The sequence below is a fragment of the Nomascus leucogenys genome, chromosome 7b (assembly GCF_006542625.1).
Source record: "Nomascus leucogenys isolate Asia chromosome 7b, Asia_NLE_v1, whole genome shotgun sequence".
Classification (NCBI taxonomy): domain Eukaryota; kingdom Metazoa; phylum Chordata; class Mammalia; order Primates; family Hylobatidae; genus Nomascus; species Nomascus leucogenys.
The window spans coordinates 48,205,124-48,230,276 of record NC_044387.1 but is presented as its reverse complement, the minus strand read 5'-3'; the positions used below and the strand labels follow the sequence as shown (position 1 = coordinate 48,230,276).

Sequence of the window (25,153 nt, the reverse complement as noted above, 5' to 3'; positions counted from 1 at the left end):
ATTACTACTTTTTATAGAGCTCTGCTGTTCACAAAGTACTTTTACATAATTTACTGAATTGGATTCATGTGACTACCCTGTGCCACGTCAGACACATGTTAAAATTACTTCTATCTTATACTTGATGGAAGTAAGACCCAGATTAAGGGATAGGAAATGGGGAAGACAGAATTCCATGCTTCAGTATAGTCTCTCCATTTTTGAATGATGCTATTTGTTAAAAGAGCATGTCTCAAGACAATTTTGAGAGATGTGAGGGGAATTTTGAAGGAAAAAGGGAATATCTGGGCTTAGATAAATGTAGGAAGCTTTCCATCTCTTAGATCTGTGAGAATGTAACAGGTTACATTCTATATATATGTTAGAATATAAGGGCTAATTTCAGCCACTCAGAATCACACCTCTTAGAGACAACTCTTTGTTTAAATGTAGAATGTATTCCTCCAGGCTCTGAAAATCTCACTGCCACCTGCCTGCCTTTGGGGCATTTTAGGATGGCCATGATGTGCCCTTGGAGGCTTCCCTTTTCCTGGTAAACAGCTTCATTGTCCACCCTCTGTGGTGAGGGCTCCTCTCCATGACCGCTGCCCCACTTTGAGCACATCCAGTAAGTGGCAGATGGGAGCACGCTAATGTGGCTGACTGCGAGATCCTCATGCATCGCGCCATCAGACCTGGTTGCCACCCACTTTGCCTGTTGTGGTGACCAGACAAGCGAGCCCTGCTCTCTGAAATGCCTCACTGTAGGACAGACAGCAGCAGACCCTGTGCCTTCTGAGTTTCCTCTCAGACTTCCTGTTTTGCTTGGACTTTTTCTTTTTTTTGAGTTGGGGTCCTGCTCTGCCACCCAGGCTGGAGTGCAGGGGTGCAGTCATAACGATCCTCTGGCCTTGGCCTTTCAAGTAGCTGGGACTTCAGGTATGCAACACCACATACTAAGACTTTTCTTACAGCCGGTCCTTCTATCTCCCTTCCCAGGCCCTCTTCCAAACTGCTGTAAGAATTTAGTTTTTAAGAATTGTTTTTAGGCCAGGAGAGGTGGCTCACGCCTGTAATCCCAGCACTTTGGGAGGCCCAGGTAGGAGGATTGCTTGAGCCTAGGAGTTTGAGACCAGCCCGGGCAACATAGTGAGACCCTTAAAAACTAAATAAAATAAAAAATAAATAAGAATTATTTTTAATAGCACAAATTTGATCACTTATTTTCCTGCTTAAAAACTTTCAGGCTGGGCACAGTGGCTAACACCTGTAATCCCAGCATTTTGGGACAGGCGGATCCCTTGAGGCTAGGAGTTCGAGACCAGCCTGGCCAACATGGCAAAACCCCATCTCTACTAAAAATACAAAAATTAGCCGGGCGCAGTGGCACACGCCTATAATCCTAGCTACTCGGGAGACTGAGACATGAGAATCACTTGAACATGGGAGACGCAGGTTGCGGTGAGCCGACATCGTAACATTGCACTCCAGCCTGGGCAACAGAGTGAGACTCTTGTCTCACAGGAAAAAAAAAAAAGAAGTTTCAATGACACCCCCTGTATAAATCCCAAATGTTAGGTCCCTAGTTCCTGCAGCCCCTGTCGTTTGCCATCATCTGTGCCCTCTGTGGGGTTCAGTCACACAGGATTTAGCCCTTATTTCATGATGTCTTTCTGAGAAGTGTCCGATAATCACAACCTTCCCTTCTTCCTTATCTACCCTTTTTAATCCGGCTGTTTCTCCCTCCCTTGTTTCCTCACTTGTTCCCTCTTTCAGTGGCCATTTCTTATGTTGGCCTCTTGGTGTCTCAGCTCCCAGTGGTATTGTTGCCCATCCTTTCTGCTGTAAGTTGCTGGTTTGCGTCCATCTTTAGACAGATTGGCCGTGCGCCGCCAGCTATGAGATACCAGCTTTGACACAACTGGAGCTAAACTCTTTGAGTCTGTTCTCTAGTGCTTGAAAAAGTCATAAAATTTAGTATTCACTTCTTTATGAATTGATACTGTCTCTCATGAAAATATTACAATTCATCTATTTTTCAATCATAGGTTTTTTTTGTTTTTTTTTGGTTTGTTTTGTTATTTTTTTTTGTTTGTTTGTTTGAGACAGTCTCCCACTGTCAACAGGCTGGAGTACAGTGGTGCAATCTTGGCTCACTGCAACCTCAGCCTCCCGGGCTTAAGCGGTTTTCCTGCCTCAACCTCCCGAGTAGCTGGGATTATAGGCACGTGCCACCACACCCAGCTAATTTTTGTATTTTTAGTAGGGACAGCGTTTCACCATGTTGGCCAGGATGTTCTCAATCTCTTGACCTTGTGATCCGCCCGCCTCGGCCTCCCAAAGTGCTGGGATTACAGGCGTGAGCCACCGCGCCTGGCCTCATAGTTTTCTATTATAGTTTCTAAATAATGGATTTTCAAACAGTTATATGCTTTTGGGTTCCTATTTACTATATTTTTATTTTAATTAAAAAATTTTTATTTATATAGAGACAGGGTCTCGTCATGTTGCCCAGGCTGTTCTCAAACTCCTGGGCGGAGGCGATCTTTCCACCTCAGCCTCCCAAAGTGCTGGGATTACATGTATGAGCCACCGCATTGGGCCTGGGTTCATATTTATTAAATGTCAAATGACTGAATGACTTTATTTTTGTTGATTTTTTTCCTTCATTTTTTTTATTGTAAAATACACATAACATAAAATTTGCTATGTCATTTTTTTTTTTAATACAGGATGTTACTCTGTTACCCAGACTGGAGTACAGTGACAAATTCATAGCTCCACTGTAGCCTCAACCTCCCAGGCTCAAGCAAACCTCCTGCCCCAGCCTCCTGAGTAGCTGGGACCATAGGCGCATGCTGCTGTATCTGGCTAATTTTTATTTTTTGTAGAGACAAGATCTCCCTATATTGCCCAGGCTGGTCTTGAATTCCTGGACTCAAGCAATCCTCCCATCTCAGCCTTCGAAAGTTCTGGGATTATAGGCATGAGCCACCATGCTTGGCCTTAATTATTTTAAAGTATATAGTTTAGTAGTATTGAATACATTTATAATATTATGCAACTATCACCACAGTTCATCTCAAAAACTCTTTTCATCTTGTGTAACTGAAACCATACATTAAACAATTATTCCCCATTTCCCCTTCCCCCAGTCCCTGACAGCTACCATTCTACCTCTATGTATGATTTAAGTTCCTCTAATAAGTGGGATCTTACAGTATTTGTCTTTTAGTGACAGGTGTATTTCACTTAGTTGCTCTGATTTTGAAACTTCTAGTAGTGTGCATTTTTTTTTTCTAATTTTGGTGGGAAAATAACTCTGAGGCTCTGTGGACCCCAAGCTTTCATATCTCTTCACGTTTAAAAAGGTATATTTCAGCTGGGCATGGTGGCTCACGCCTATAATCCCAGCACTTTGGGAGGCCAAGACAGGTGGATCACTTGAGGTCAGGAGTTCGAGACTAGCCTGGCCAACATGGCGAAATGCCGTCTCTACTAAAAATACAAAAATTACCTGGGTGTGGTGACGGGCACCTGTTATTCCAGCTACTCGGAAGGCTGAGGCAGGAGAATTGCTTGAACCTGGGAGGCAGAGGTTGCAGTGAGCTGAGATCACACTGCTGCACTCCAGCCTGGGCAACAGAGCGAGACTCTGTCTCAAAAAAAAAAATAAAATAAAATAAAAAAGATAAAATTCTTTTTTCACTTCCCACATACTAAGTTATATTGTCTAAGATGGAAATATTAGGACCATCATATCTGAGTCTTTGACCTGAAAGACACAGGTGAGGGGCATCAGTCCCCAATGATTTGCAATCTACCCTTTAGTTGTTAATTTAAAAACATGCAGAGAATTGGGATATAAACAAAGGCAAAGTCTGCACCTTTGTTGGTTATTGGGGGAGTCAGCTTGAGGAAGTACCTTAGTTGGCCTGTGACCATGGCTGAGTCTCCAGCTTTATCTCCCACCAGCCTCCTGCTTGCCCGACGGGACTGCCCTAGAGCCTGAGTACTACTTTTCAACCATCAGCTCCAGCTTCTCAGTCTCTCCCCTTTTCAATGGCGTCACGTATAAGGAGTTTAGCATTCCATTGGAAATGCTTCGGGAACTCTTAAACTTGGTAAGCAAAGAACTGATGGATGAACAGACCATGGATATGTCAGTAAAATTGCTAGTGGTGAAAGCTTGTATTTTTTTTTTTTAATTAATTTTTTTTGCACACAAAAACAATAAACATTTTCTAAAAATACATACAAACAAAAAGATGCATATCAAACATATTAGGAAGGTTACACATGGGAAGTCGGGGAATAGAAATGGGGGGTGGGAGTTAAAATAAATGAGAGAGGGACTTTATATGGATCAGTGATAATAACTCAATCCTCTATTTGACAAAGAAGAGGGAGAAGGAAGAGGAAGAAAAAGAAAGTGGGATAAAGGATCAGAAAGGGAGGAAAATCGAAAAAATTAGAGTATGACTCCAGGGTAGACCTGTTTTGTTGTCACTGAGTTGGTTGGTTGGTTTGTCTGTTGTATTTTTCATGTTTCGCCAAGTTGGCCAGACTGGTCTCGAACTCCTAGCCCGAAGTGATCAACCCGCCTCGCCCCCCAGAGTGCCGGGACCACAGGCGTGAGCCACCACGTCCAGCCCCCACATTGCTTCTGGCCTCTGTGGTAGACATCCCAGACGGAGCGGCCGGGCAGAGGCGCTCCTCACTTCTTCCCAGACACGGGGCGGCCGGGCAGAGGCGCTCCTCACTTCCCAGACGGGGCGGCCAGGCAGAGATGCTCCTCACTTCTTCCCAGACGATAGGTGGCCGGGCAGAGGCGCCCCTCACTTCCCAGACAATGGGTGGCTGGGCAGAGGCGCTCCTCACTTCCCAGACGATGGGTGGCCGGGCAGAGGCGCTCCTCACTTCCCAGATGATGAGTGGCCGGGCAGAGGCGCTCCTCACTTCCCAGACGGGGCGGCCGGGCAGAGGCGCTCCTCACTTCCCAGACGATGGGTGGCCGGGCAGAGGCGCTCCTCACTTCCCAGACGATGGGTGGCCGGGCAGAGGCTCTCCTCATTTCCCAGATGCGGCGGCCGGGCAGAGGCGCTCCTCACTTCTCGGACGGGGTGGCCGGGCAGAGGCGCTCCTCACTTCCCAGACGGGGCGGCTGGGCAGAGGCGCTCCTCACTTCTTCCCGGACGGGGCGGCCGGGCAGAGGCGCTCCTCACTTCTTCCCGGACGGGGCGCCCGGGCAGAGGCGCTCCTCACTTCCCAGACGGGGCGGCCGGGCAGAGGCGCTCCTCACTTCTTCCCAGATGGGGCAGCTGGGCAGAGGCGCTCCTCACTTCTTCCCAGACGGGGCGGCCGGGCAGAGGCGCTCCTCACTTCTTCCCGGACGGGGCGGCCGGGCAGAGGCGCTCCTCACTTCTTCCCGGACGGGGCGGCCGGGCAGAGGCGCTCCTCACTTCTTCCCGGACGGGCGGCAGGGCAGAGGCGCTCCTCACTTCTTCCCGGATGGGGCGGCCGGGCAGAGGCGCTCCTCACTTCCCAGACGGGGCGGCCGGGCAGAGGCGCTCCTCACTTCTTCCCAGACGGGGCAGCCAGGCAGAGGCGCTCCTCACTTCCCAGACGATGGGTGGCCAGGCAGAAGCGCTCCTCACTTCCCAGACGATGGGTGGCCGGGCAGAGGCGCTCCTGACCTTGCAGACGATGGGTGGCCGGGCAGAGGCGCTCCTCACCTCCCAGACGATGGGTGGCCGGGCAGAGGCGCTCCTCACTTCCCAGATGGGGAGGCCGGGCAGAGGGGCGGCCGGGCAGAGACGCTCCCCACCTCCCAGACGGGGCGGCGGCCGGGCAGGGGCTGCAATCCCAGCACCCTGGTAGGCCAAGGCAGGCTGGGAGGCGGAGGCTGCCGCGAGCCCAGACCACGCCACCGCACTCCAGCCCGGGCAACACCGAGCACCGGGTGAGCGAGACTCCGTCTGCAGTCCCAGTACCTTGGGAGGCTGAGGCGGGCAGAGCACTCGGCGTCAGGAGCAGGCGACCAGCGTGGCCAACATGGCGAAGGTGCGCCCGCAGCCAAAGAAGCAAAAGCAGGCAGCGGTGGCGCGCGCCGGCAGTCCCAGGCAGTCCGCGGCGCGGGCAGCAGCGAGCCGAGTAGACTGCAGCCTGGGCCACAGAGGGGAAGAAAGAAAGAAAGAGAGAGAGAGAGAGAGGGAGGGAGGGAGGAAGGAAGGAAGGAAGGAAGGAAGGATGGCAGGAAGGAAGGAAGGAAGGAGAAAGCTTGTATTTTTAAAAGAAAAACTCAGAGTACCAGTATTTCAAAGTACAATTTAATAGTCATAAACCTGGAAGGAAGGAAGGAAGGAAGGAAGGAGAAAGCTTGTATTTTTAAAAGAAAAACTCAGAGTACCAGTATTTCAAAGTACAATTTAATAGTCATAAACCTGCAGATTAATGAAGGAAGTAGAGTAACATTCATGGAATCATTGTATACTAGTTTCTCATTTCATCCTTGAGCAACCGTGTTGGGGAGGCACCCATGTGTCCCCATTTGGAGGTCAGGAAATCAGTGTCAAACACATCATGGATATGTAGGCCAGCAGCTGGGCTGCATCCAGTCCAGGGATTCTCACTCCAAGCCCAGTGCTTTTCCTGGGCTTGACTCCCTCTAAGGGGTGGGTCTCATGGTTAATACAAAACCTGACTTTTTCATATTTGGGTACCTTTGGATGACATTTAGGGTGATACCAGGGAAAACACCAGTGCCATTGTTCGATTCCTTAAATGGCCAGAGCTTTGGTCAGATTCAGGGACCCTGGTTGGACGCCGTGGCTCATGCCTGTAATCCCAACTTTGGGAGGCCAAAGTGGATGGATCACTTGAGGTCAGGAGTTCGAGACTAGCCTGGCCAACATGGTGAAATCCCATCTCTACTAAAAACCACAAAACTTTAGCTGTACATGGTGGCGGATCCCTGTAATCCCAGCGACTCAGGAGGCAGAGTTAGAAGGATTGCTTGAACCTTGGAGGTGGAGGTTGCAGTGAGCCAACATCGCACCACTGCACTCCAGCCTGGGCAACAGAGTGAGACTCCGTCTCAAAAAAAAATTACAAAATAAAGATCCAGGGGCCCTGAAGTTACAATCAAGCTAGGATGGTTCAAGACAGATTTGAATAGGTACGGGTGATGATGTCATCAAGGCCAGACTCTGAAGATTGGGCTTGCTGTCTTGGAAATGAGAACAATCTGGATAGCATGGAGCATGTGCTGAGGAGTGGCCACCTCCCTGCTGTGTGGAGTGTGAATAGAAATCTCTCAGAGAATTGCTTTAGGCTGAAGATGTAAGAAGACATTACAACATAGGTAATAATTAATGAGGATGGAACCATAATGAATTACTAAATCGGCTAGATGTTTTTGAAGTTGCTGTCAAGAAGGAAAACTACCTGAACTGCTTCTCAGTGTCAGTGCCCCAGACAGAATGGTGGCCTGGTAGAGCCATGACCTTCACAGATGGCTGTTCCCAGTACCGTGTCAGAAATTCTAACTGAAGACTGACTGTTTCACATCCTTTCTTGGGGTATTATTTTTTGCAGTATATTTTAACTTTTTTCAAGTTTAGATTTTCTTTTTTTTTTTTTTTTTTTTTTGAGACGGAGTCTCGCCCTGTTGCCCAAGCTGGAGTGCAGTGGCATGATCTTGGCTCACTGCAAGCTCCGCCTCCCAGGTTCACGCCATTCTCCTCCCTCAGCCTCCCGAGTAGCTGGGACTCCAGGTGACCACCACCACGCCCAGCTAAGTTTTTGTATTTTTAGTAGAGACAGGGTTTCACCTTGTTAGGCAGGATGATCTCGATCTCCTGACTTCATTATCCGCCAGCCTCAGCCTCCTAAAGTGCTGGGATTATAGGCGTGAGCCACCACGGCCGGCCTAGGTTTTCTTTTAGGCGGTTTTTCATTTCTTTTCCTAGCATGTTTATCATTATCTATACATTTTGGAAATGACTTTCATCAAATACTACAATTGTGGATGTGGGCAGTTTTGTTTTTTGGTTTTTGTTTGTTTGTTTGTTTTGGTGGTTCTGCAGTTGACAGAACAATTCATTCCTACACTAAATACTGTACAGAGAACAGGTGAAAATAATTGCTTCTATTGAAAATTTAAAATGTGAGCTCTAGTTTGAGTACCTAAGCAGTTGTAGAAGAGCCAGTGCACCTGGCCCGGAGAGGAGGGAGGTGCCATGAGCTCCAAGGACTGGCTGTGAGCGTGTCCTTGATGTCTGGGAGGGGATTGCAGGAGGATGTCACACAACTGTGCTTGTTAACCATGAGTGGGTGAAATGGCAGCAAGGCCTGAGGTCTGCACATCCTGGAAATGGAAATCTCAGGTCAACAAATCTGAGGGAGTTTGGCTTTTTTCCTTTGTTTTTATGTCATTGCTATCTAAGGTAGAAAAGCAGTCCCAAGTGACTTCAGAATTAAAGGCATTTTGTGCATATAGTTTGATACATAGCCATAATTTGTATTTATTGGCCTTTATCTGCATCACATTTTTCACCATGTGAGTTTGTCATGGGTTTTTGGTGGAAGGAGCTAGCATTCCTGTCTCTGTGTATGTCAGTTGCTTCATGAGGTTCTGTTTCCTTGGTAGGTGAAGAAGATCGTTGAGGAGCCTCTTCTCAAATCTTTGGATGCCATTGTAGCCAGTGTGATGGAGGTATGTCGCTTCTGAGGGCATTACCATGAGATCAGCCTGACTTAAACATGTGTGTAGAGAAAGCAGGAAGAGTTTGAGCGGGGGCTGGAGTGGAAGGGGTTTTGCAGTGTTTTCACTTTCCTTGTTCATGTGGTAACAATCCACCTGCCGCTGAGGGCTTGGTCTGTGGTGGGTACTGTTGCATGCTCTTTTAAATACATGACCTCAGGGTGCCTCTGACTGGTGGCATTTCACGACAGAAGATAGAGTTTCAGTGAGAACTCACCAATGTGCCCACATCACATAGTTACTGTGGGAGCTGGGAGTCAGGCCTGGGTCTCTTCTACTGTTTTATCTTCCTCTCTCCTTTGGTGCTTCCAAAGCTGCTTCTCTGGGCTCAGAGCTGCTCTTTCTAGGTGTATGCAAGTCCTGGTTTTTAAGTGTAAGGGGTGTGTAACTAGGGAACTTTTTTTTTTTTTGAGATGGAGTCTCGCTCTGTCACCCAGGCTGAGTGCAGTGGTGCAGTCTTGGCTCACTGCAAGCTCTGCCTCCCAGGTCCACACCATTCTCCTGCCTCAGCCTCTCTGAGTAGCTGGGACTACAGGCGCCCGCCACCACGCCCGGCTAACTTTTTTTGTATTTTTTAGTAGAGACTGGGTTTTACCGTGTTAGCCAGGATGGTCTCGATCTCCTGACCTCATGATCCGCCTGCCTCTGCCTCCCAAAGCGCTGGGATTACAGACGTGAGCCACCATGCCCGGCCAGAACTCTTGTCTTTAATGTATTTGGAACCAAGGCCTACGGCATTATTCATGAAATCATCACGTTGGTGCTGGGAGGTCTCAAAATCTTGGGAAACATTTGGGTCAGGCCCCTCTTGAGGGTTAGGATGCAGACAGGTTGTCATTTGCCAGGGTAATTATTACCACGGGTATGTCCCAAACCCAGATTCCTTATTTAAGCCTGGTGTTCCTTCTCTCACCTGATTTTAAGACACACAGTGCCTGATACCACTGTACCTGGGGCTCAGGTATGAAGCAGGGAAGGAACCACCAGGGCCCTTCATGTGCTGTAGACCATGTCTCTTCCTGCTTTGTACCCCTGCCAGCGAGCTGTTGCAGATGTGAGATGGATGTGCTGGCCGTGGTTTGGTCTGGGTTGGTTCTTGGTTAAGTAACAGAGTTCTTTTAACACCCCAAGTTGCATCTGGGCAGTTCCTACCTTGTCTTCAACCCTTTTGCAGGTTGTCGTTCTGCCCATTGGCCTGAGCTTTAGCTCTCACTCACTCACTATAGACTGACCTTGTGGTCTCAGAGGTCTTTGGTTTTCCATCATCAGTGTATGATCATTTGTGACTGAGGGCAGACCAGGAGGACCAGGACGAGAGCTGGGCTGGGCAGTTAGACAACTGGAGACTTAGTGGGCCTGCAGTCCACCTCTGGGACCCTCCTTCTCATTGAACCAGGGCAGTTTCTGGTATTTTTTGTTTTGTAATTTGTTCTTTAGCATAAACATCCATTTGAAGAAACGGTTTCATAGCTAAAAAAAAAAAAAAAAGTTTCTTGTAATCTTGACCTAGAGTCTGCAATATATTAATCAGTATCCATAATCAGTGTAATAACCACTACCAATTATTACATGCTTATTATGTGCCAGAACTTTACTCACTCACTCCTTGAATCTCTCAACAATCCCCAGTTTACACATGGGGAAACTGAGGCTTAGCTAAGGAACTTTATTTACATAGCTCGTGAGTGATGGAGCTGGGCTGTGGGCTTTGAAGATGGTTGGTCTCCAAGGCTCCAAAGCTTAACATTCATGTTGTCTGGACTCCCAGAGTCAAAGCCCTGAACTGCTTTAACCTCTCCCAGTCTCATTTCTCCATTTCTGCCCTGTGAGGACCACCAGATGTTGTCTGTAAAGCCATCATTGCAGTGCTGTCAACCACAGCTCTTCCTGTCAGTGTCCTCCTGGGAACTGGCATGACTCTCACACTCTCCACATGATTCTTTTCTCCACCTGCTCGCTCACCCTCTGTCAACCTCACTGCATGCCCCATCCCACTCTGGCCAACTTCTGGCCCCTTAAAGATTTGCTATATTTGCAGAGCACTTTTATACTTGTCAAGAATTATAATATTAGCTGGGCATGGTGGTACATGTCTGTAGTCCCTGCTACTCAGGAGGCTGAGGCAGGAGAATCACTTGAGCCCAGGAGTTCAAGGCTGCAGTGAGCTGTGATCACACCACTGCATTCCAGCCTGGGGTACAGAGTGAGACCCTATCTCTAAAAAAAAAAAAAAGAAAAAGAAAAAAACAGGAGTTATAATAAACCATAATTTTCCATCCTACTCAACTGGGAATATATAGAAGTTAAGGACTGTTATCTTTTTTTTTTTTTTTTTTTTGAGATGGAGTCTCACTCTGTCACCCAGGCTGGAGTGCAGTGGCGTGATCTTGGCTCACTGCAAGCTATGCCTCCCGGGTCAAAGCAATTCTTCTGCCTCAGCCTCCTTAGTAGCTGAGATTACAGGTGCACGCCACCACACCCGGCTAATTTTTTGTATTTTTAGTAGAGACAGGGTGTCACCATGTTGGACAGGCTGGTCTTGAACTCTTGATCTCGTGATCCACCCGCCTTGGCCTCCCAAAGTGCTGGGATTACAGGCGAGAGCCACTGCACCCAGCCTTTTTTTTTGAGACAGAGTTTTGTTCGTGTTGCCCAGGCTGGAGTGCAATGGCGCGATCTCGGCTCACCGCAACCTCTGCCTTTCAGGTTCAAGCAGTTCTCCTGCCTCAGCCTCCCAAGTAGCTGGGATTACAGGCATGCACCACCACGCCCAGCTAATTTTGTATTTTTAGTAGAGACAGGGTTTCTCCATGTTGGTCAGGCTGGTCTCAAACTCCCGACCTCAGGTGATCCACCTGCCTTGGCCTCCCCAAATGCTGGGATTACAGGCATGAGCCACCACGCCCAGGCTAGACTATTATCTTTCTTAACTCATTAGACCTTGTGTGAATTTTTTTTTTTCAGAAGAAGAATAGTGCTACATTTCAAATAGATTCCTAAAGAATAATTTAAAATACATTTTAATTACAAAACACAAGTTGTATCTGAAGGTGACCTGGCTGTAATTTGTATCCTTGGGATGATGGACAGTTTGGATCCCTTACTCTGGTGGCCTTTGTCAGTCTTCCTCCTTCACCACTTCCCATGTCCCTGTCTGGGCCAATGATGGCCAAAGATGGTGAGCTTCAGCCGCAGCAAGGAGGTTCTTCCTACTAGGGTGCAGATGGCTGCTCCCCCACAGGCATCTCTGGACTTCATGAGCCTCCTATTTTCCTTGGTCTGATGCTTAAGATGATGAAGACAGTGGAGTGTCCAAGTAATGAGTCATGATAAACAGTTGCTTCATTTAGAATGCTAAGTCACGAATCACCATTCCGCTGGGCCTTGCTGTGAAGGCAAAGGGTGGGCAGAAGGGAGTTTCTGTTCTATAGTCATGTGTGTCTGCCTTCCCTACAGGCCAACCCCAGTGCTGATCTCTACTACACTTCCTTCAGTGACCCCCTCTACCTGACCATGTTCAAGATGCTACGCGACACTCTGTACTACATGAAGGGTGAGGACAGTTTGCCCATGTGTTTGTGAGTACAGCAAGACTGGCTCCCAGGCCACTGTCACATGCTAGTGGTTGCAGACTGGTACTCACTTTCTGCTGGGGCCACTGAAAAACACATATGAGCAATGTGGTCATGTTACTGAAATTTTGGGAAAAAACAAATTTAAAAAATCTGTCCATGATCCTGCAACCCCGGTACCATCAATGATGGCTCCTTTGCTGAGTTTATTTCCTAAGGTTTTTTTCTAAAACGTGCGTGTTATATTGTCCTAAGGACAGATATAGTTTTACATATCCATTTAGATAGTTTAGAAAATTAAAAAAGAGGCCAGGCACAGTGGCTTACGCCTGTAATCCCAGCGCTTTGGGAAGACAAGGTGGGCAGATCACTTAAGGTCAGGAGTTTGAGACCAGCCTTGCCAAACAGGGTGAAACCCTGTCTCTACTAAAAATACAAAAGAAATTAGCCAGGCGCAGTGGCATGCACCTGTAATCCCAGCTACACAGGAGGCTGAGGCAGGAGAATCACTTGAACTCAGGAGGCGGAGGTTGCAGTGAGCCCAGATTGTGCCACTGCACTCCAGCCTATGTGACAGAGTGAGACTCCATCTCAAAAACATTGAAAAAGAAAATGAAGTACTTGTAATACATGTAATCTGTTAATGTAGAGGTACTAGCTTTTTTTTTCAGACAGAGTCTTGCCCTGTCGCCCAGGCTGGAGGGCATTGGCATGATCTGGGGTCACTGCAACTTCTGCCTCCCAGGCTCAAGCAATTCTCTCATGCCTCAGCCTCCCAAGTAGCTGGGATTACAGGCATGTGCCACCACGTCTGCCTAATTCTTGTGTTTTTAGTAGAGATGGGGTTTCACCATGTTGGCCAGGCTGGTCTTGAACTCCTGGCCTCAAATGATCCACCCACCTTGGCCTCCCAAAGTGCTGGGATTACAGGTGTTAGCCACTGCACCCAACCTGAGACAATAGCTTAATAGTTAACATGCACACACAATTTAGCATTTTCTTCTAGTCCCTCTTTCATGAATTTTTTTTTCCCCAGAATAAGGAAACAATCTTTTATGCATTTTACAAAATGTTTTTCCTATGCTCTCCCCTCACACTGTTGAGTGTTCTTCGTAAGCTTAAGCTTCGATAAGCACATAATATTTTGTTAGGAGGGTATACCAAAATTTAGTAACCACTTTCCTAATCTGATTCTGAACATTCCTCAGAAGCTGAGTCATCTGGGCCACAGCAAGAGTTGAGACTCCCTAAGAAGGGGCATCAGGGATTGCCCCTGCCCTCCCCACCACCCATGCTGTGTGTCGCTGGCTGCCTTGGCTGGGCTGACTTGTGCGTGCATCATGGTGGTTCTCCTGAATTTTCCAGGCCCTGGGGATGAGACTTTGAAAAGTCTCTCAAACTCAGGGTGAGTGCTCTGAAGATCCAGATAATTCTCTTCTCAAGGCTGCAACCAGTTTTTCCCCTTAACTGACAACCTTTTTCTTTCTTTCTTTTTTTTCTTTTTTTTGAGATGGGAGTCTCACTGTGTTGCCCAGGCTGGAGTGCAGTGGCGTGATCTCGGCTCACTGCAAGCTCCGCCTCCTGGGTTGATGCCATTCTCCTGCCTCAGCCTCCCGAGTAGCTGGGACTACAGGCGCCCACCACCACGCCCAGCTAATTTTTTGTATTTTTAGTAGAGATGGGGTTTCACTGTGTTAGCCAGGTTGGTCTTGATCTCCTGACCTGGTGATCTGCCTGCCGCGGCCTCCCAAAGTGCTGGGATTACAGGCGTGAGCCACCGTGCCCGGCCCTGACAACCTCTTTCTTAAAAGAAAAAAAAAAATCACAGAAGTATCTCATATTGTCAGTGGAAGTAGTTTCAGCGACGATACTTCCCAATTTATATGTTTCATGTATTCAGGTTTTAGTACATTGACTGCTTAAAACAAAGCATGGCTGTAACGTCCCTGGGAAATGATCATTTCCTGTGATTGCCAGGTTGTGTGCATGTGGAGGACAGCTGTGCACTTCCTATCCAACTTCTTTCCAGTGGGCATTCTAGGACCCACAGTGGCCAGTAGCAAATGCTACTTTTTTGGGGTTTTTGTTAAAAGGAGAAGACTGTAGCCGCTGCCAGCACTGCCTGTGTTCTACTGTAGTTTTGTTCCCAGCTGTGATGCCACACTCTTTCCTGCAGACCTCCCGACCTCTTTTGTGAAGGAGATCCATGATTTTGTGCTGGAGCAGTTCAACACGAGCCAGGGAGAGCTCCAGAAGATTCTACATGACGCAGACCGGATCCACAATGAGCTGAGCCCCCTCAAACTGCGCTGTCAGGCGAATGCCGCCTGTGTGGACCTCATGGTGTGGGCTGTGAAGGACGAGCAGGGTGAGATAGACTGCCTTGCCTCTCATGTGAGCTCCAGGCATGACCCAGAGGCTTTCTTCCCACAAGTTTCCCCAAACTACTTCTAGAACACTTGGCTCTGTTACCAGCACGGGCAGTTGCAGTAGGCCTCCTGGGCACGTGCGGAGTGGAGCATCAGCCCCTGCTGTGCTCTGCACGTCTGGTGTCCTGTCCTGCATGGAGGGCACTGGACCTGGGAGGATGGGGATGCCCGTGGCCTCAGGGCCTGTGTATGCTCTGTGCTGCATCTTGCTGGTTCTTTAGGCTTTTCTGTGGTGACATGGAAGCTCAGTCCTTCGGGTGAAGTGTTTTTCTAGGGGAGGAGTAGAATGGGAAGTTTTCTGTGGAATGAACACTGCAGGGACAAGGGGGCTTAGGGCCAGCGGAGAAGAGAGAGAGAGTCACACACTGTGTGACCTCTCAGTATGAATAAGCCCTGCCTAAAGTATGTCTCTGGGGTTTTATTAAATTCTGTGCTTACTTGGTGGATAAGTGTGTTAGAAAGACTGGCCTGTGCTGATCACTCATCTCCTCTTCTGGTTTTGAATTAAGGTGCAGAAAACCTTTGCATCAAGCTGTCTGAGAAGCTGCAGTCCAAGACGTCCAGCAAAGTCATTATTGCTCACTTGCCCCTGCTTATCTGCTGTCTGCAGGTCAGTCTCCCTGAACCCAGAGAGGCTCAGATCCCACCTGTAGGACCTCCCTCTTGTCATGCTGTTGCTGTTCAGGCTATGGTGGACACACCAGCAGCAGAGACCCTGCTGGTTCTGTCTTTAGGAGCTTTAACCAGTGCGTGCTGTGCACAGTTCATCACTGAGTGTGGGCTGCCCCCTACAGGATACCAGGGCTTTCTGTAAGTGGCATATGGGTGTAGCTGGCTTCAGTTCTCCATTGTTGTGAGGCTGTGGGGCCATTCCCAAGGCCTGTGGGGGAAGGACCGTGGACATGTGCCATGGGGCACATGTCAGGGGATGCCTCCTGACACCCACAGTGCTAGCTCTGCTCTGCCGAGACTCTTAGCTTGTCACAATCCCACTGACTCCACACCTGCCATTGTTTAAAAATTCTATTTTGTCCCTTTCTGCTTTAGTTTGCTTCCAAAAGAGATGAGCACACTTTAACAATCTATATCCCCTGGCCAGGTACGGTCACTCACACCTGTAATCCCGATACTTTGGGAGGCAGAGGTGGGAGGATCACTTGGGCCCAACCTGGGCAACATAGTGAGACTCCATCTGTACAAAAAATTTAAAAAATTAGAATTAGTTAGGGATGATGGTGTGTGCCTACAGTCCCCAGCTACTCAGGAGGCTGAGGTGGGAGGATTGCTTAAGCCCAGTAAGTCAAGGCTGCAGTGAGCCATGATCGTGCCACTGCACTCCAGCCTGGGCGACAGCAAGACCCTGTCTCAAAAACAAAACAAAAATGTCCTGGGCAGGTGGCCTGTGGGAGCTTTGACCTTGGAAGTTTTGGGTCAGACTTGGGTACTGAAGGGTTGAGCATCTCCCTGCTCAGGGCCTACTCAGATGGTCCCACACCAGAGGCCATGTGACAGGTTGATGGTGTGTTGCAGGGTTTGGGCCGCCTGTGCGAGAGGTTCCCGGTGGTGGTGCACTCTGTGACACCGTCCTTGCGAGACTTCCTGGTCATCCCGTCCCCAGTTCTGGTGAAGCTCTACAAGTACCACAGTCAGTACCACACAGGTAATAACAGACTGTGTGCCCTTCAGGCCCTGAGAAAGGGGCTCTGTGACTGTGTGTGAGCCCCACACAGGTTTCATGACTGTACCTGGGCGCATTCCTTCACCACACCTTTCCTTCTGTCTTTCCCTCTGCGTCCCCTCCAAGCTCCAGGCCTTTCCTCCCCGGCCTTCTCTTATCCTGTATTCCTGTTACACCAAAGGCCCCTTCAAGTCCTGTTTTCTTTTTGACATCTCTCACTGTGGAAGTCTGAAATGCAAATCCTGCGTGCCCCAAACACTTAGCCAGGGGCCCAGTCCTTGCTACCCCTGCGCGAATGGATTATGATATTTCCACATATGATGAAACAATAATTAACATTAATTAATTAAACACCTGCTGTGTGCTAGTGGCTCTGATGTAGTATCACCCTCTTACCCACAGTCTCATGAAGGTGGCTGTTTTTATCTTCCCCTTCAGATGAAGACTTAAACTCAGAGCAGTTTAAAGGTTTAGCCAGGCGTGATGGCGCTCACCTGTAGTCCTAGCTACTCAGGAGGTTGAAGTTGTATGATGGCTTGAGCCCAGGAGGTTGAGGATGCAGTGAGCTGTGATAGCGCCACTGCACTCCAGCCTGGGTCACAGAGCAAGACCCTATCTCAAAAACAGACAAACAAAAAACAAGACTTCCCTGGACCTTGTAGTGGGGAGGGTTCTCTCAGGCTTTAAGGCCCCTGCTCTCCCAAGCGTCCCTAACCCTCACCAGGCTTTGTCCATATTAGTGAGATAACTCCAAGCACAGGGCCATGCCTCAGTCGCCCTCAGAGCTGCCTTTGGTGGTTGGTCATCAGTACTTTTGAACAGTTGATTGAGAAATTGGTAGTTTGCTGTATTTATCACTTTCTAACCTGAATATTCTTCCTTTTGATTTAAACATATTATTTCCTGTTGGTCTTAGACTCTTCTCTTTCTGAAATATTTGGTCAGATGTTTTTAGAGTGATCATTTTGCTTTTATAAATGATCAGCATATTATCTTGGTTTTTGAATTACAAAGAAGGTGATGGAAAATGATAGGCTTAACTAGGTATATATTTGAATTTTTTACTTTCAGTTGCTGGCAATGATATAAAAATCAGTGTGACCAATGAGCATTCCGAGTCAACCCTGAACGTCATGTCGGGTAAGAAGAGCCAGCCCTCCATGTACGAGCAGCTCCGAGACATCGCTATTGACAACATCTGCAGGTGGGAAGCTGGGCAAGTGGCGAGTAGACAGCAGTGCTCCAGACTGCGGGTTATTACAAAATAAGAGACATTTATACTTTTTTTTGAGATTGAGTCTCGCTCTGTTGCCCAGGCTGGAATGCAGTGGCACAATCTCGGCTCACTGCTACCTCTGCGTCCTGGGTTCAAGCTATTTTCCTGCCTCAGCCTCCCCCGAGTAGCTGGGATTACAGGTGCCCACCACCACACCCAGCTAATTTTTGTATTTTTAGTAGAGGTGGGGTTTCACCACGTTGGCCAGGCTGGTCTCGAACTCCTGACCTCAGGTGATCCACCTGCCTTGGTCTCCCAAAGTGCTGGGATTACAGGTGTGAGCCACTGCACCCACCCCATTTATACATTTTTTTAATACAGAGTCTCGCACTGTTGCCTGGGTTAGGAGTGCAATGGCACAATCTCAGCTCACTGCAACCTCTGCCTCCTGGGTTCATGTAATTCTCCTGCCTCAGCCTTCCAGGTAGCTGGGATTACAGGCGCACACCACCATTCTTGGCTAATTTTTTATATTTTTAGTAGAGATGGGATTTCACTATGTTGGCCAGACTGGTCTTGAACTCATGACCTCGTGATCCACCTGCCTCAGCCTCCCAAAGTGCTGGGATTACAGGCGTGAGTCACTGTGCCTGGCTGCATTTATACTTTTTTAAAGCTTATTTCTGATTATTTTAAACCTACACTTGATCTATAAAGAGGAATTATTTCTTGTTACTTCTTTTCTTTTCCTGATCATAAACATAATAAGAGGCCTGGCGTGGTGGCTCAAGCCTGTAATCCCAGCTACTTGGGAGGCTGAGGCAGGTGGATCATGAGGTCAGGAGTTTGAGACCAGCCTGGCCAATATGTTGAAACCCCGTCTCTACTAAAAATACAAAAAATTAGCCGGGCGTGGTGGCGCATGCCTGTAATCCCAGCTACTCTGGAGGCTGAGGCAGGAGAATCACTTGAACCTGGGAGGCGGAGGTTGTGAGCCGAGATCATACCATTGCACTCCAGCCTGGGCAACAAGAGGGAAACTCCATCTCAAAAAAAAAAAAAGAAGAAGAAATTCTTCCTTTTTTTTTTTTTTTGAGACGGAGTCTTGCTTTGTTGCCCAGGCTGGAGTGCAGTGGCGTGATCTTGGCTCACTGCAAGCTCCGCCTCCTGGGTTCACTCCATTCTCCTGCCTCAGCCTCCGGAGTAGCTGGGACTACAGGTGCCTGCCACCAAGCCCAGCTAATTTTTTGTATTTTTTTTTTTTTTTAGTAGAGATGGGGTTTCACCGTGTTAGCCAGGATGATCTTGATCTCCTCCTGACCTCGTGATCCACCCACCTCTGCCTCCCAAAGTGCTGGGATTACAGGCGTGAGCCACCGCGCCCGGCCAAGAAATTCTTTCTAGAGAAAAATTGTAATGTATAGAAAAGTACAAAGAGAAGGATTATCCATTAGCTCACCATCCAGAGTAACATATCATCATATTTTCTTTACCTATAATATTTAATATAAATGAGATTTTTAAATATGATCAGGTACCCCTTGCTGCCCAGACTCCTGCACTGTGAACTCTTGTTCTTCCAACTTGAGAGCTAAATACAGTCTGATTTCCATGCAAATACCTCTTTCCTTGGATTCTGGTTCCTCGCCCTTAGAAGCTAAATCAAGATGGCAGCTTGTCTGTCAGCCTCAAACTGTTCTCCAAACTCTGGCCCAGGAGCCAAACAGATGTGGAGAGCTAGGACATCTTACAAGATTTTATGTTTTTAGGGGCTTTAAATTTTTCCCCTTTTCTCTATAACATAAATGTTTCTCCTTACCATGAAAACCTTGGTATATAATTGTGATGTTTCCTCTGCTATCTTGGGACCATTTGTCTTTGGAATCAGTCACTGTGACCTTAAGGAACAGTACAAGAGATTGAAATTGGAATTAGGGTGAGCATGATATTCAAAGGAAACTGTTCTGGGCAAAATAATGAAATTATTGTTTCCAACTGAGACATTTATCAAGTGGGCAAAATCTGGAGTAATTCTTTGAATTCATTCTGTGTTATGACCTCCAATTTGGGGGAAAGAAAATTCAGAGCAGTTCTTTAAACTTTGTAGGCCTAAGGAAGGAAAAATTAAAAACCAAAAAACCTATCTTGTGCCTCAGTGCCACGTGGGTTTTCTTGCTCCTCAGGTGCCTGAAGGCTGGATTGACGGTGGACCCAGTGATTGTGGAGGCGTTCTTGGCCAGCCTGTCCAACCGGCTCTACATCTCTCAGGAGAGCGACAAGTACGCCCCTATTCCTGTCTCTCAGAGGCAGCCCATTGTTCTCAGCAGGCTTGTGTGGGGCACCTGGCATTGTGCGTATGCATGCCTCTGTCCTTATCTCCTTGTCTCAGAGCATAGGCATGTATCAGGGTTGTCACAAGATTTAAGGTGAAGCCCACCTTGGATTGTACTTCCTGGACCACTGCATGGAAGTCCAGAAAGATCTTTGTCATCCAGACTAGTGCCTGGGGCTTGTGTTTCTGCCTGTGGTTAAAATCCTGGACTGTCAGTTTCAGATGAACACTTCATCAAGACTGTTATGAAATTAAGGTCTAGATTGTAGTCTCTGGATACTGTTTCACTACTGCATGCTGGAGGACTGTTGCTAGGGTGCTTCTGTTCTTCCTTCTGTAGGGACGCTCACTTGATTCCTGACCACACAATCCGAGCCTTGGGACACATTGCAGTGGCCTTGAGGGACACCCCGAAGGTCATGGAGCCCATTCTGCAGATCCTGCAGCAGAAATTCTGCCAGCCACCCTCCCCCCTCGATGTGCTGATTATTGACCAGCTGGGCTGCCTGGTTATCACCGGAAATGTAAGGGAGGCCAGAGCCAGAACACCACTAACCCTGTGCAAGCTACGTTAAACTCTTGACTATAAGGAATGTACAAATACAGATTAAATATACCTTGCAGATGAGCTAAATGCTGACAACTGTTTTAACACGGAGTAGTAAGAATAGTGTAAGGTGCTGTGAGTGCTGGGGAAAAGAGGTTTAATTTCTTGTCACTGTATTATAACAGAAGATTTGAATCTAAGCCATGTCCTTTTTAGCTTTTAATTTGAGGTTTGATTAAAGCTTTAGAAATGGATGATCTTTGGGCTGATAGTCTTTGGGCTGTTGTGCCCCGTGATTCCAGAGCTTTCCCTCTGGGTGATGATAGGAGGGGCCTCATGAGGGCATCCTGCATGGTGACAGTGCCTCTTGCTCTCTCCCAGCAATACATCTATCAGGAAGTGTGGAACCTCTTCCAGCAGATCAGTGTGAAGGCCAGCTCCGTTGTATACTCAGCCACCAAAGATTACAAGGACCACGGCTACAGGTAACTGGACCTCATTGTCACTTTTTTATCATGACAGTATTTAACTTACTTTGAAAATGTGAGGTTTGTGAATTTGTCTCTTAAATAAACTTGTCTTGCAAGAAAATTATATGCTACAGATCAGTGCACACATAAGAGGGGCAAGTGAAAACCCAATGTGGCCCCCACCTGGAGGTGACCACCGAGCATCTCAGCGCACGAGGTCTCAGCTCCTTCCTCTCCTTCTGATTGGGCCCATGCTGCACATGTAGCTGACCTGCTTTTTTATGGGGCAGTACATCAGCCACACCATGAATGATCCTGTGCAGGTTGCCTTTAGAGGTTGTGGAGCATCCCATCCTATAGCAGAACCAAGATTCAACCAGCCAGTCTCTAGCTTGGATGTTAGGTTGTTTTCCAGTTTTCCCACTAATAAATGCAGCATTGACAGCCTAACAGCTACATATCTTTGAGCATCTTTGATGCTTTCTGTGGGTTAGATTCATAGAAGTAGGATTTTGGGTCCAAGGAAGTAGGCATTAAATGTCCTTGAACATTTGATACTTGTGTAAAGTCTGACCAGTTTTCCCTGACAGATTGAGAGATGCTTCTTGGCTATTGCTTACCCTCCTCTAGGAATGTCTTGAGGACAGGGACATGTTCATCCGTGTTTGGAAGAGAGGGAAGGGAAGAGGTGAAGTCAGATGAGGACAGGAGGCTGGGGAGGGAAGAAGAGAGCCCCTTTGCAGGCGTTACTTTTCTTGACCTCCAGGCTCCTCCCTTCTGACTGTGAAGTCCAGGCCTTCCTCTGAGATTCTCTCCACATCAGTTTAGTGGGTGGGAGTGCAGCTGTGGAGCCATGCCATGTGGCTGCATGACCTCAGAAAATGCTGAACCTCTCTGTGCCTTGGTTTCCTCATCTGCCAAATGAGAACCTGCCTGCAGTTGGGAATGAGATTGCATACGTGAAAGCTCCCAATCAATAGAGCTGTCTCTCGCATCGATAACTACTTCATTGCCTTTTTGCTGCCACCGTCATGAGCCCAGGCTACTAGAACAGCCTGAAGACTAGATTGGGGATGGAGTCAGGCTCTCCTTTCCTTCCTTCCTCTGTCCCGTTCTCTGCCATGGAACCTGCACACAGGCCAGCACATTGCTTCCTTGCGCCTATGTGACTGCTGGACCCTTTCTCCAGGTGCCTCCCCAGCTGCCTCGCCAGCTGCCTCCCCGGTTTCCTTTGCTCCCACCCCTCCTAGGTGTTCTGCCATGCCTTACCCTGTGTCTGTAGCACCTGCCAGTCTTCATCCTTCCAGTTCTTCAGTTCTGGCTCAGCTTGCCTCTCCTTCCATAAAGCCTTTTCTCATATTGCCACCAAAAATGATTTGTCCTCTTCCTCACCAGCGGAAGCATTTACTGCCCTTTGTTTGCCCTTGACCTACCAGGTATTACCTAACTGCAGTGCCTTTTGCCGTGGCTGCCGTTGCTCTGGGATATCTTAGTGGGGCAGACGACATGCTTAGTGCTTCACGTGGTGTTTCACTCTTTCCGTGATCCTACGAAGAGAAATTATCATCCTTATTTTACTTAGGAAGAAACTGAGGCTCAAAGACTTAAAGAGACTAACCCAGGGTCGTGCCACTTGGACGTGACAAGAGTCTGGCAGTCTCCAGGGCCACAGAAGCCTGGTTGGCCTCAGTGGTTTCAGGTTTCTGGCCAAAGGGGCAATGTCAGCTTCACATCTGGGGTTTACATGGGGCCAGCCAAGATCCTGAGGCAGGACCCTGGAACACTTCCTGAGCATTGGATGTGAAAAAATACTGACATCAGCTCCAAGGTGGAGGCAGCGTTAGGGAGAAGCTGATCATGAGGTGAAAGTTCTGTGAGTGGTAAATGATGGATTAAGGCTCTTTGTGATTTGTTGGGGGGAAGCACAATCCAACCTGGAATGCCTGGGCATGGGCCCTTTCATTTTCAGCCCTGAGGGAAGTGTCCCGAGACCCTCACAGGTACCCAGTGTTGCAGATGCCTGGAACTTAGTCTCCTGGAGGTCCTTAATACATTTCAGGAGAGAGGATTGCAGTCATTTCTGCATCAGTTGGCTTTATTCTACAGGTTGTTTTTCACGAAGATGACATGTTCTCCACTTGAGAGTCCTTTGGTTTACAGACACTGGGAAGAGTGTGGTAAGGCAGGCTGGGCCTGGCCCGCTCAGCTCGCCTCACCCCTGCAGTGCTGTCCCTTGGGGACAGTTGAGGGCCTGGCAGTGGCTGTTATTTCACTCCTTTTTCTTCAGGCATTGCTCCCTGGCAGTGATTAATGCCCTGGCCAACATCGCAGCCAACATCCAAGACGAGCATCTGGTGGATGAGCTGCTCATGAACCTGCTGGAGTTGTTTGTGCAGCTGGGGCTGGAGGGGAAGCGAGCCAGCGAGAGAGCAAGCGAGAAGGGCCCTGCCCTGAAGGTAGGAAGGAGGATGGCTATGCCTTCCCCATCGGTGTCCTATCCCTGCTGGCCAAGGCTTAGTCTTCAGGCACCATCTTGGTTGGAATATGGCACTTTCTTTGTGAGTAATTTAAATGTGCCTGGTAGAATGCAAGTAAGAAGGGGTGGGGTTCTTTCTCAAGGATGCTAGCAGGGATCAGGGGAGAGGGCAGTTTTCTCACTGGGTTATATCCAGCTCATAGTAGCTGCCCGACCCATCCTAGGATGGTGACATGACAACAGTCTAGCCTCAGCTCCCCACGGGCCCCTCTCTCTCTCCTTACCTTTATCATGAAGCCCAGGGGTGGTAGCTGGGCCTGGGAGGACTTTAAGGGCCCATTATCAGAACTCAATGGCAACATGAGAAGGGCCAGATTTCACCTAATCTCAGGCCTCCCAAGGAAGACAGGTCTACTGAGATAAACGTCATGTCTTGAATCCCCAAATACATTTGTGGTGGGGCCGAGGCAGGTGAGGCCTCTTCCTCCATAACTCCCCAGTATCATGTCACGTGGGTACTAGTTGCTCTACCATGTTAGGAATAACCCTTAAAATTTTAAGGAAATTGAATATTTGAACAAAAGATTTTTAGTAAAGCAACTTTATTTTTGTGTAGAGGAATGTCTTTTGGGCTAATTGTTATAAGAGCATATTTGAATAAAGGGCACGAGAATTTTTATTTTTCACGCAAGTTTTGTTTTTGTATTTTTTTTATTGGCTGGGGTTGGGTCATATAATTTAAACTAATTTTGGTTGGCTAAACATTTGATTTTTTTAGATAGGGTGGGTATGTAAAAGAAAGTGGAGAGAAAGGGGAAGGGGGTGTTTGTAATGAGCTAGAAAGTTAGTTTTTTTTTTAAATAAGGAAAGGAATATGAGTTGGTATTGATAACACTTGATACTGAGGCATGTTTAGGCATTTAATAAAGGCAAAAAGGAAAAAAGAAGAAAAAGTGGGGGGTACTATAAATTAAAAAATAAAAGATTGATCAGATTATTTAAAGAAAAACCCCATTGTATCCCACAACCATATCTGTACTTCCACCCTGTTTTGTCATTTCCTCTCTCTTCCATTCCTTCCTTCCCCTTCCTCCAGACAGTTATTGTTCACCTACTCTGTGCCAGCTACTGTCCTAGGTCAGGGGTCAGCCCACTTTTTCTGTAGAGGGCCAAAGTGTAAATATTTTACGCTTTGCAGGCCATACAGCTTCTGTTGTAACTGCTCAACTCAACTCTTCTGTGTTCACCTGTCTATGAACGAACAGGTGTGACTGTGCTCCTATAAAATTGTATTTGCAAGAACAGGTGTTGGGTTGGATTTGGTCCATGGGCCATAGTTTACCAGCCCTTGCTCTAGATGAGGGTGTTACAGAAGTGAACAAGACAGACAGGGTCCTCTCTGCCTGTGGGGCTTAGTGGGAGAGTGAAACAGGGCAGTGTGGTGAGGGGCACTTTAGATTGGGCTGGTTGAGAAGGCCTCTCTGAAGAGTGACATTTGAGATGACAACTGCATGAAGGAGTCCCCCTGTGAAAGTCTCAGCCAAGAGGGAGTGGCTCGTGCAAGCAGGGATCCTGACTCTTGTCTCTAATTCAGCCTTGCTATGCCGGGCCCTCCGACAGTCATGTGGCTGACTAACTTCCCAAGTCTCCCAGCGGGGTACACAGCTGGGACCACCTCAGTGCACAGGAG

General features: G+C 47.9%; 1 protein-coding gene across 2 annotated transcripts in view; it reads left to right on the top strand.

Moving 5' to 3' along the window:
* The window catches only part of PI4KA (phosphatidylinositol 4-kinase alpha), a 147,403-nt gene that overhangs the window by 35,977 nt on the left and 86,273 nt on the right, over positions 1-25,153 (top strand). For both annotated transcript variants that reach the window (XM_003281433.4, XM_030815901.1), the window contains exons 8-18: positions 3,955-4,103; positions 8,630-8,695; positions 12,200-12,296; positions 14,492-14,683; positions 15,254-15,354; positions 16,275-16,404; positions 17,494-17,626; positions 19,822-19,917; positions 20,311-20,494; positions 20,899-21,002; positions 23,275-23,443. In XM_003281433.4, coding sequence (XP_003281481.2) covers positions 3,955-4,103; positions 8,630-8,695; positions 12,200-12,296; positions 14,492-14,683; positions 15,254-15,354; positions 16,275-16,404; positions 17,494-17,626; positions 19,822-19,917; positions 20,311-20,494; positions 20,899-21,002; positions 23,275-23,443 — 1,421 coding nt within the window. The remainder of the gene's footprint in view (positions 1-3,954; positions 4,104-8,629; positions 8,696-12,199; positions 12,297-14,491; positions 14,684-15,253; positions 15,355-16,274; positions 16,405-17,493; positions 17,627-19,821; positions 19,918-20,310; positions 20,495-20,898; positions 21,003-23,274; positions 23,444-25,153) is intronic.